The following is a 12,441-nucleotide window of genomic DNA, read 5'->3' on the forward strand; positions in this document are numbered from 1 at the left end:
TATATATATATATATACACTTTGGGAAAGTTATTGATTTTTAATAACACATAGAATTATTTTAACAAAGATAAAAGCTGGAAGTTATAATGGTCGTTCGAATATAAAATTGGGCATTATCTTTTCTGGGTCAAAAAATACTTTATGACCCAGAAAATAATAAAAGTTCTTTTGTAATATGAAGACGCCCGGTGGCTGAGCGGTTGCGCTGTCGTGGCACAGGTCCCTGGTTCGATCCTCGGGCCGGGCAAGGCTGACTCAGCCTTTCATCCCTTTAGTGGGTCGATAAATGAGTACCAAGCATGCTTGGGAACACACTGGGAGTTCCGCGCTCGGCTGACCACCTGACCGGAACATCTGCTCCTGCACCCCAGAGCCCAAGGTCAAGAAAACTGAGATGGGCACAGTAGGCCTTGGCCCTCAAGGGCTGTCGCGCCGCTGAGTTGAGTTTGTAATATGAATGAATAGCATATTATGGATGAATAATGAATGAATAACATTTAAAATTTTATATTTACAGTAAAAACTTGATGTGACGATTATTAAGAGAAGTTAACTCTTACGATAAGTTTCCAAGTCAAATTCAAATTACTAATAATGAAGGTATAGCGATTGTATGCTTATTATTGAATTGAATATTACTATTTTTATGCTAGTGTGAAAAAACAATTTTTTTTAAGGAAATACATTTTTCTACTTTATAAAGGACAAAACGATAAAAGACAAAACGACACTTTACCTATTTCAGGTAATTCACAAAAGTTAAGAACGATGGTCATTTCACCTTATTTCCTTCTAACAATCTTAAGCTTTTATGGTTATGGACACTATGCTATTTTATTCCCTTCAATTACTGCCTACTACTGAAATTAAGACTCAGTCAAATCTGCCAACTTCTACGATTTTTGCGAAATATTTTATAGAGTGGTACACCAAAAAATTGCAGTTTACTTTATGAAGATCGAAGTTTCTGGAATTATTGGTAATTCCGGGGGTCAACCTTCTACGCATTTTGTAAAAATTTATTCTAGTGGTAGCTAAGTTTATGTTTTAATGTATTATTTTTTTTAGTCATTTAAACTTATTTTTCACACCACTGCATATAAATTATTTAAAAGTTCATATACAACGCTACTTTGTTCTAGTTATTTCATGGTGAAGCTGTTAAAATGTTGGCAAAATTACCAAATATTCTGAGAGCTTTGTTAATTAAATGTCTACCTCTTTATAAAATATGTTGCAAAAAGCGTAGTAGTTAGCAGGCCTGGTAATTTTGCCAATATTTTAGGAACCACATCAAAAAATAGCTGGAACTAAGTGGCGTTGCATATGAACATTTAAATTATTTATGCGTAGTGATGCGGAAAATATGTTTCAATTAATAAAACATAATGCATAAAAACAATACTGTAATTACCATTAGAATAAATTCTTACTAAAAACTACTAAAAGTAGGCAGCCGCGATCAGTGCAATTAGTTTTGTCAAAAGCTATAGCCCTTTATTTAATTTTTTTCCTTGCAGTGAGCAAAAACTCTCCATTTAGATCTAGTTTAGCAAACAATTTCTTATAGCTTTTATAGGATTAATAGGATTTAATAGGATTAGCTTTTATAGGAAATTTAACATTTTTTATAGGACAAAAACTTTTTTATAGCTTTCTATTTGTAACCAAAATATAGTTGCTTAAAAATGAAAAAAAAAATAGACATATAAGTGTATTTAATCTTTTAAACAGTTTTGTTGCCATTTTAACACTAAATATGTGTATTTGCTTATAAGGACGAGCTCACTATTACGACAATTTCATTTTTTATTGAGTATCGTCGTTATAACGAGTAAAGTATTTCAAAATAATGTTTCCACATTTTAGCATTCTGCTTCGAAGTACAAGACTTATCTTAAACGGCAAAACACGTGACTCTTAGAGATAAACTTTCAGAGTTGGAATCGTAAAGTTAGAGGACATTCTTTTCCCAAATTTTTCTTATGAGCGGATATATCGACGTAATTTTATATTACAAATAAAACAACATCTTGATGGAAAAGCTTCAGAATTCAGAAATGAGAAATTTTATTGAGGTACCTCTCTCCTGCCTCGAGGGAAGATCTTAATTGAATTTTTACGGTCGACGCCATAAATAAATTGGAAGAAGCGAGAGTTCTGTAATTAACTTATAATTTTCCATAATAATAAATCCTCTGCAGTGTATTATGCAGGAATTTAATTGGAAGTTGATTTAATACTATCTGGAAATCGTTCGACTGTTAAGTTGCATCAAAAAATATTTCATATTTCAGAAACATATATTAACGGAATAACATTTTTATTTCATATTTCTGAGGCTTTATTAGTATTAATGAAGTACTTATTGCATCGTTTTGTGGATAGGGTTGGTTATTAAAAGGAATCAATAAAAAACGTAATTATAGTTTAGGAAAAATATTTTTATAGACGAACTGTAAATTAAACAGTTATTATCGTTACATTTTTAATTAATTAAACATTTTAAGCGATGTTCTTTGAAGCCATTTAATTATGAAATTCATAACTATTTCTAACTATGTATTAAAATCTAATAATGGTGTCGCAGTTTTCCATTGTTGTCGGAATATTTTTATAGGCCGGAAAATCACGCAGAGATGCAAACTTGCTCCGGACAGTGAATAAATATTTTAAAGTGGTAGTTTATCAATTGTGATTCTTGGTTTAATAAATTCAATTTAGTAGATTTTTATCCACCACTATTTCTAAATAATTCGTAGATTTATATAATTCACCACTTTTTAGTGCTAAAGTCATGTTATAACTTTTAAAAATCAAGCAAAAAAAGTCAAATAATTGCAAAATTTGCTTTGTAGTTATTTACCGTTTTTTTAAAAATTAATTTGGCATGTCCGGAGCAGTTGGCATCTCTGATCACGTGGTAGGATCCAGTTTTTTCACATTAATTTTAATATTGGTTTGGTTGTCATCAGCATAAAATTGATATAAGCTAGAGCCCCTGAATTGGGTATAATATAAAAAAAACACAACTACTTCCACTTAGTAGGAATAACATTTACCATGACGCAATGCTAAATTCTATGCCACTATCCACATAAATCAATTATTAATCAAATATCAATTACTTTTCTTTATAATGCAATAAAATCTGGCGAGCAGCTATTTAAACCATCAAACACTTCGTTTGTTTATTTGTGGCTTGAAGTTAGGCTCGCAGAAAATGTTGTCATGGGTTAAATTTAGTAGGAATAACACAACCTGTGACGTAGGCTATAGTATACCCAATTAGACAGGCCGACTTATCATCTATTTTTGGAGCAAAGAGCTAACATAAATAATACTAACATAACGTTAACTTGCGAGCTTGTTTGCTCCAATATTGCTTGATAGGTCAGCTCTGTAGTATAGGAGCCTTAATATAAGTTATAAGGTATTGCTTCCCTGTGAATATTTTTGCATCCCCAATTTAAAGGTATTCACCTGTGCTGTTATTATTACGTTTTTGATTTTGTTTGTTTTCTAAATTAAGAGTTTAAGAGTATTGTTTTTATTATTATTATTGTTAGAATAAATTAATTCTACGTTACATTTTAAGATTAAGTTATTTAAATCGGTGTTTGATCTTATTAACCGTTTTACATTTATTATATTTTGGAACAAATTACATTAATATACTCTGTTATGAATGACGGTTAAAAGATTTGTTAAATGATTTAGAACTTAACTTTCAACTTCACGCACGAAGTGATGAATGCAAAAAATTGTATTTAAAATATACATCCGTTCATTTGGTAATCAGAAATATTAAATTACAGTTAGGAACTCACCGAATTTGTTATAACAATGCACTTATAATTTTAAATGTTACTTCANTTTGTATCTTCATAATTTTGCGCAAAATACACTTGTTGTTTTTAAAGCTAAATTGTTTTTGTCGACAAATTTTTTTCCCCCACGTTTTTCGTAGGCCCCTGAATTTCGTAGGCCCTAGGCACGTGCCTAGTGTGCCTATAGGTTAATCCGGCCCTGATCATCGGGGTAGGGGAGCATCAGCGAACAGGGGACTTAACCCTCTGGTGATAAATAAAACTTAATCGTAGCATTAAAGCTATGATTTGCACCTTATGATCCAATATTCTTATTAATAATTCTTTCCGTTCCAAGAACTCCCGTTCTCACGAATGTAAAAGAAGATAACTTCAATATTGCAATATTGATGCAACACTTCTCTTGCATTTTTCAGGACTACATGAACCCTCATGAAACTATTAACATACAGATGTTTACTTCTTCGAGCATAAAATTCTTATCAAAAGAATTATCAAGAGAAATTATCAAGAAAAGAATTATCAAATGCAACGCAGAATTATTAATGATAAAAACTTCATCGTCTTCTAAAAATATGAAAATGAAAATAAATGTCGACAGAGTTAAGGAATAAGCACTCATTCTCAAGACTCATGATTGACTTGTGACGTTGTTTTTTATGTATCGATTCCAAAGCTTATTCTACATATATTTTAGAGTACACTTTAGATCAATCGATTCTATTTTTACACCCTTATTTGCTTAAAATGATTAAATAATTAGCTTGAAACAAATTATTCACGCTGTATGATTTAATGTATTTTTAGTAGAATAGTAAATGGTGTTTTCAACGTATATCCACTTCCTTGATATTGCTATCAACAAATTAATGGAATAAGCTTAAATAAATGATAATAATTAAATTGTTTCTCGTTTTAGCCTTCAAACGATGATTCGTTCAAATAGATTTCAATTCTGGAAATAATGAAATTATTGAGAAGATTCCTTGGAGCAATATTACTCTTATCCTCTTATGACGAAATATAGGAAAAATTTGTATTTATAGCTTCTGCTAAAAGGGTCTGTTAACTCTCTTTTTTCTGGAGTAATTTCATTCCAACTAGGTTCACAAATTGCCTATTTTTTATTTCATATTTCAAATCAAATGATGATTCTAAAAATGTCGCGGCTTTGTAATCTTTTTACAAATCTCAATTTTTGGTATTTGCTGCTTCACAAAAATAAAGGCCTTTTCCTAAAAACAAATTGTGCTATAATAATTACTTGTGAATTGTGCTAATGTTGAAAATTTTTTTTAACAATAGTAAATTTTTTTTCAAAATCTTCAGTTTTTTTTAAAGTTAACGGTGTAATATAAGTTAGTACATAAGCATTTCAATAATTTTGTCATACCCCTTTACATTCATGTTCACGAAGACTAATTAGCAGTTTTTTTTATTTTAGGATATAGTCCGGTACAATGAGATACCTGCAAGTGACGTAGTGTGTGTATCTCGCTCTTGATTGGTTGTTGAAACGTGATTTTTGTTTACGTCAGTAACTGTTCTTTCCATTCTGTTTTGAGTAAGGCAAGCCCTTATTTTTCGTAACACAAAGACAGGCACGAAGCCATGTAGAACATAAACAAATTAATTATGCATCGAAGTTGCCAGATACGCAAATTAAAAATATAGCACGATAACCATAAAATACATAAACAAATAATAATTCTATGTTAAAATAAAAGGCGTAGATGATAAAGAATTATATTTCAACAAATTCCATGCGTGATAAGGAGCTTTATTTAATTGACTTCACGTTAATTAACATTTTAACTAACTTATGTGGAGAAACTTAGCTCAACTTTAGCACGCCATTTTACTTATAAACGATCAGCTGACATAGACGTCATAGGTCACATGTGTTGGTATTGTGATCTTTTTCTTGAAGTACAAGTACCCAGTTATCTTATAACTATTATTAATTCTTGGTAGCCACGGTTTAGTACTCATAAATAGGACTAGATATGAAATGGTTTTAGAATTACATTTTGCTTATATCTGTGTTTCAAACAGCCCTAACAGAAGAGAAACGTTCCGTTATAATTCGAACATTTTGTTTTTCAATAAAATTTCAATAAATAAAACAATTTTTAAACTGTTTAGAACTTAGAACTTAAAAAAAATAAAAGTTTGAAACAAATATTTTGCTTACCGTAATAGACTGAGAATATCATGAATATAGCTTGAAACATTACCATCCTCCAAGCTTCGACCACTACGAGAACTATTGTAGATACCCCAACGCCATATTCCCCAAAAAACAACCGATTCATCTGGAACATTTAATTTGTCTGACTCCAAAAGTCTTAGTAAAGTGTTTTTACTCAGATTCAACACTGAATCTGATGCGAAAACGGTGTAGGCATGTGATTCAAGAAGAGTGAAGCAGGCCGTTTTCAAGGCACAATCGTCTGTCAATGGCAGCTCATGTTCGAATCCATTCAGCATTTGGCAGGCTTGTTGTATGGTTAGATCTGTTATTACCATTTCTTCAAGATAATCTCTCAGACTCTCTAGATCATATTTTTCAGCAGCTGCTATCAGATTCGCTGTTACTTTTGTAGGTAATGTCCCAGAGTAAATATATCTGAAAATAATTTTGAGTTGTATTTGAGCAAATGTAATAACCATAGAAAGTATATGTGTAAAGTTTAAATTGTTTAATAAAAAGCAAAAAAATATGGCTTAGGTAATAAAAATGCGTTTATATTGGTCTGAGGTACAAGCAATTAATAAATAAAAATATATGCTTTATGTGCTGTATAAAATTTTCTGAAATCGATGTAACTTCTAAGAAAAAGATTAAAAAAATGCATATAACTATCAAACATTTAATTGTTCAGGATCACAAAATTTTAAAAAGCTATTTTTTGAAAGTTAAAGAATTGAAGATTTTAGGATACATAATAGTTTATAATAGTGTTAATACATAACATAAATTTAGGATGCATAGAAAGATAATTTTGCTTAATCCTGTGCATTAATAACAAAAGATCTTAAAGGCTTGAAAATGAGTGGATCTCATGTTTTCCGAATATACAGGAAAATTAAAAATTTCTATGTAATTAATTTTACTTGATCAGAGCATGATTCCATTTTTTAATATCAGTAGAAAAAGGAAGGAACTAACCAGCTTTTGCTTTGCATGGAGAGGAAAGCCACGAAAACCTCCCACGGTTAGCCTAATGGCAAGGAGACTTTAACCCATGATACGTCTTCTACGGAGGATATTTTACGTCAACAATGTGGTCGGGTGAGCCGAGTGCGAAATTCGTATCGACCACCCATCGCTGGGATTCGAACCAGGTTCACCTCATTGGAAGGTAAAAGTTCTATCCCCTGAGCCACCACCGTTATATCAGAAACTACTAACAATTTTCTCTACAGCGATTTTATGTAACTTGGATTTGCTTTTTTTTTAAAACTAGCTACTTGCTAGTCGACGAGATCGCGCTCTGATCATTTAGTTCAAACTTTCAAATTGTGATTAGTAGCTTTATTTAAATCAAAGTTAGTTACTTTTGCACAAAAAAAGCTTTTTCGCGCTTCAGTTTCTCTTTCAATAAAGTAAGACATACCTGAGTATTGCCACTGCAGTTTCTGGTTCAAGTCCTACAATAGTGATCGGCGAAGCATAGGCATCGTCTGCTCTTTGTTCTAAGATGTCCCGAAGCACACTAGAACGAGCATTTAACAACAAGGAATGTCCCGGAAATCTCCATGAATATCCATTGTGTCTCACTTTCAAAACAACATCGCTCATCTGCTCACTTAGAACCAAATTTTCTGCCATATTTCTAATCCAAATAATCTCTGAAAACTAGGGACTGGAATAATCTGTAAAATAAAAGCATATTTGAACTTCATAGTGATGTTAGGCACAAAGCCTCCTATAACAGAAAGCAGTGGCCGGAAAAACTACATTTTCTTTTTAGTTAACTACAACTATTACTACTTTATTACAATGGGATACCAGCAAATGACATAGTGTGCGTAGCTCGATCCTGATTGGTTGGTGAAACGTGGCATTTGTCTGCTCTAGCAACTGTTCCTTAAATTCTATTTCGAGTAAACCAAGCCAGTCAAGTATTAATTCTCTTAAGTGACACATTCACAATTCTTTCGCGAAGGTTCTTCCTCAAAAATTTCAATTCTTTCGCGATATATTTACACAGAGACTTAACACAAAGAGAGGCCTGAAGCCATGTGGAACATAAACAAATTAATTATAAAACGAAGTTGCCAGGTACGCAAAACTAAAATATATCACGGTTACAATAAAACATTTAAACAAACAATAAATCTAAGTTAAGTAAAAGATGCAGACGAGAAAGAACTATATTTCAACTAATTCGATGTGCGATACGTTTCTGTATTTAATTTACTTATCGTTAATTAGCATTCTAACTTATGCAGAGAAACTTAGCTCAACTTTAATATGCCATTTTGCTGATAAAGATTTGCTGCTGACGTCATATGTCACATGTGTCTTCTTTTTTCTGACGTGTAAGTGCCTAATAGCTAACTGCAACTACTTTTTTTTAAAATGCAGTGACTACAAACTACTTTTTGAATGTTGTCACTACAATTGAGATTGAATTGAATAGAATATTTGAACTGGATTTCTTTAATAATATGAATTAGTTCGTTGCTTAAGCAATGTTGACATATCTTTACGTTTATTAATATTTTTATTATTTTCATTAACAGTTATGTTCTAAAATAATCCATTTCTTAATATTTAGGTCCTAAAATAATAGTTTTAATTTGCTACCTTAATATTCACATAAGTCTCAGAACTGCCATTTCAAATTTTAATCTAGATTCTTTGATAATTAACAAAAGAGTGTTGGTAAGAATGTTATCACTCATAAGCGAGTAATTTTCCTATTAAGCTTATAAATTGAATTAAGTAAAAAAAAAAAAAATAGAAGAGTGTCTATCCATCCTGTAAAATTGCAGAGGAATTTGACAAAAAAAAATTCAACTCTTTTAACTTAATTAACAAATAATAGATTGGCGATTGATGAAAGGAAACCATCTTTTTTTACCACTGCTCGCTCGGTAGCCATTCCAAAAACTTAACATGATTTTTCGAAGATTTGTCGCCAAGGTGTAAAAAAACACACATTTTAAATGCCTAACACTGGAAGCAAAACGATGATTTTAAACTACATATATATATACATGCTCTTACAGTGAAGAATTATTTGGGCTTCAGAACGGACGAATTACTTAAATATATTAAAAGGTTATAAAACTTTTTTTAAAAATCGCCAGTTTGGCGGCATTTTTTCACCAAGAGGAAAATTATCAAAACCATTTCCTTATTCTAAGTTTTCGCAGTTTTCAAATATTAAAAAATTAGACCACAAACGCTTTTCATTTCCACAAAACTGTGACTTTTCTCCCAATTGACGTTATGACGCCCATTTTCAGAATAAGCGCCAGCTTTAGATTGGCTGAACTTCTTCTAACAGACTGTTGCAAACTCACAGCAGTTATGAAAATAACTTATTATTTGCAGAAAAACATCATTTCATATGATGACGTAGCCTTCAAAAATCGACCTTTAGACTTCATCGTATTCATGCAATTAAAATAATTAGGATAATTCTCTTTGGCAGTAATTTTCGTAAATTAAATTGGCATTTATTTACTTTGGGGTGTAGTTAGCTAATTCTAATTAACTTTCCCACATATATTCGAAGCCTTAATTTTAATTTGGGATTTACTCCCACTTTTCAGGGGATGATATTAAAAGGTCGAGTTTGGTATCACTATTGAATGAATCCTTTGAAAATGTATCAGGCGTGTAGTTTTACATTTTTGGTCCAATGCATGTTTCTCGAGACCGTTTGATATGCATACAAACTTTCCGAACGACCGAATATATGTATTAAAATCTGTTTAATTAGTGAATATGATTGATTTGTCTTATTTTCTTGTCAACCACTACAAATTAATTCATCAAATATATAAATATTAAAAAATGATGTTTTTCTGAAATTTTTTTTCATAATAAAATTTTGCTTAAGGGAAAAGCTGGTTTACTTTTTGAATAGTCTCAGGGCTGCTAACTTTTTGCTAAAAATTATTTTAGTGGTAGCTAAGTTAAAGTTTTTACAGGCTATTTTTTATTCATTTACACTTATTTTCTCCACCACTACATGTAAATGATGTAAACGTTCATATACAACGCCACTTTATTCCAATTCCTTAGGTCCTCCCTGGCCTGGCGGTATCATGCGCCATATGCTATGCATAGCGTGGAGGTAGCTGGTTCGAATCCCGCTGTTACCCTGATGCATCTTCGTGTGGTTCTTCTATTTGACAAAGGTTCATATGCTAAATTGAGCACACGAGCCTACAAATGTACGTAATTCCAACAAACTAATTCTTTCGTGACTTATTTTTGTAGACATGTAAACATTTGTAATGTTGGAAATGATGTGGAATATTTCTTGTAGACATTAAGAATGTTAGCACAATTATCAAGAATCTTGAAACAGGATTCCTGTGGTTCTTGAAAAGTTTTTCCAGTGGTAGTAAACTTAAGTTAATGCTAGAAGATAATTCTTATTTTAACCCTTTCGCGCCGACTGTCACAAATACGTGCCAGCATGAAACCGTATCAATCAGGGTAAAAAGATAAAACTGGTAATCAATGTATTTCTTTAGCAATTTATTTCTGGGCCGAGTTATAATTGTTTGATTTATTTAATTCACCATTACTTTGTTCAAAATAAAACTATTTAGTTACACTTTGAATAAACATTGATTATATAGCTTGATGCAACATCTCTACATCACTCCTTAAAAAAACTTAAAATATGCCAGAACAAAATCCTCAGGAAAATAACAAAAGCAAGATGGTTTATCCGCAATAAAAATATACATAGCGACCTCAACATAGATTTTTTAGATCATCACATTGCAAAGCAAAACTCCAGATTTTTTGAAAAGACCATATATTGTGACACCGCAGGATTCAACGAAATTTTTACGTTCGAAAACTTAAGAGAAGACATAAACCTCAGGCCGATTGCAGCTCATTTTTGTAGTGACATAATTTTAACTAAAATACAAAATATTTGATTTCCTTTTATTCCAGTTACCAGAAAGAACCACCTTAAAGATTAAATACAAGATGAATGGGAAAAAGGCCGCTAACGGCCCCAGGCGCCCAGTTATATTTCGATGATGATGATGATGACATTGATTATATACATGATTAAACTAACAATAATTAAAGTAAAAGCAAAGTCCGTCAAATTAGCAACGACTACATTTAAGTAACCGTTTTTTATTTAATTACAACTTGATTCTGATTTTTTACGAATGCTTTTCTGAATCACCCGTCCCCAAGGGGTTAAGATAAGATGCCATTTAATCGTTAAGTAGTTTAGAAACTTAAGTTTTAATGAATATATACTTTCTTTGGAAAACAATTTTTAGTGGTGATTACACTGAAATTAAAATTTGAACATTTGTTTTATTTTCGTTACCGCTTTTTAAAATTTTCAAGGCCCGCAGGTTTTGATTTTTAAACGTCTAAAACACTGCAAAATATCTTTCAAAAAGCGTAAGAGTTAGCAGGTTGTTTTTAATTCTCTAACACGTCCTAAACAAATATGAATGGTTAAATTGTTAGTACATTACGGTGAATAAAAATATCTCGGTTCTTTCAAATAAATGTTAACGAGGAAATAAGTAACTGTGGCTACAATTTAGACTTGACTGACCTATTTTGACCTAAATATGTTCAATAAAAACTCTTCATCAAAGGGTTAAAGAACGACTTAATTTTATTTTGGGATACAAGCACGTAGCAACGACGAAAAAATTGTAGCTTATTTGCCTCTGAACTAAATGGCAAGTAAGTTATTTTCAATGACATTAATTTTATAAAAGTCACAAAAGCCTGAAACAAAATATGAATGATTATGAATTGCTAGTACATAACGGTTATTTCAAATTGGAGCAAAAAAATAATTAAAATTTGCTACTGCCTTTTCTATTAATTTTATTCCCTAGAAAATAATTAAAATTTTCTACCGTCTTTTTTATTTTTTTATTCCCTAGGAAATAATTAAAATTTGCTACTGTCTTTTTTATTTATTTTTTTCTCTAAGAAATAATTAAAATTTGGTACTGTCTTTTTTATTAATTTTATTCCCTAGGAAATAATTAAAATTTGCTACTGCCTTTTTTATTTATTTATTTTTTAAAATTTTATTTTTGAAATATGAAAGTGGTACTTCGAAGTACCGTCAGTAAATAAGTATAAAATCAAAGCATTTTCCTAGCCCTGAAAAAATTTAATTGCTTGTTATTTTTATAAATAATTCTAGTTCCAGCAAATCAAAACAATATAAAAACATTTACGACTACAATTTCATAATAGAATGCGTAAAATTTGCCGTGACTTGATTATTTAGTCTCTGACGTGTATTCATATCCTTATTTTATTGCTTACATTCGTGTAGACTAAACAAAACAATAAAAAAAATGAACTCTGCTTACGAATTCTCAAAGTAGAAAAGCTGAAATAAGCATTCAACACA

At 31.0% G+C, this 12,441-nt stretch overlaps 1 protein-coding gene across 1 annotated transcript in view; it reads right to left on the reverse strand.

Annotated features, from left to right (window-relative positions):
• LOC107457271 (uncharacterized) overlaps positions 1-12,441 on the reverse strand; it is a 53,848-nt gene that overhangs the window by 17,675 nt on the left and 23,732 nt on the right. Inside the window, exons 2-3 of the mRNA XM_016075397.4 lie at positions 7,453-7,711; positions 6,027-6,461 (exon numbers count right to left, since the gene is read on the reverse strand). Of these exons, the coding sequence (XP_015930883.2) occupies positions 6,027-6,461; positions 7,453-7,667 (650 nt within the window). The 5' untranslated portion in view covers positions 7,668-7,711. The remainder of the gene's footprint in view (positions 1-6,026; positions 6,462-7,452; positions 7,712-12,441) is intronic.

The sequence above is a fragment of the Parasteatoda tepidariorum genome, chromosome 5, assembly GCF_043381705.1.
Source record: "Parasteatoda tepidariorum isolate YZ-2023 chromosome 5, CAS_Ptep_4.0, whole genome shotgun sequence".
Taxonomy (NCBI): domain Eukaryota; kingdom Metazoa; phylum Arthropoda; class Arachnida; order Araneae; family Theridiidae; genus Parasteatoda; species Parasteatoda tepidariorum.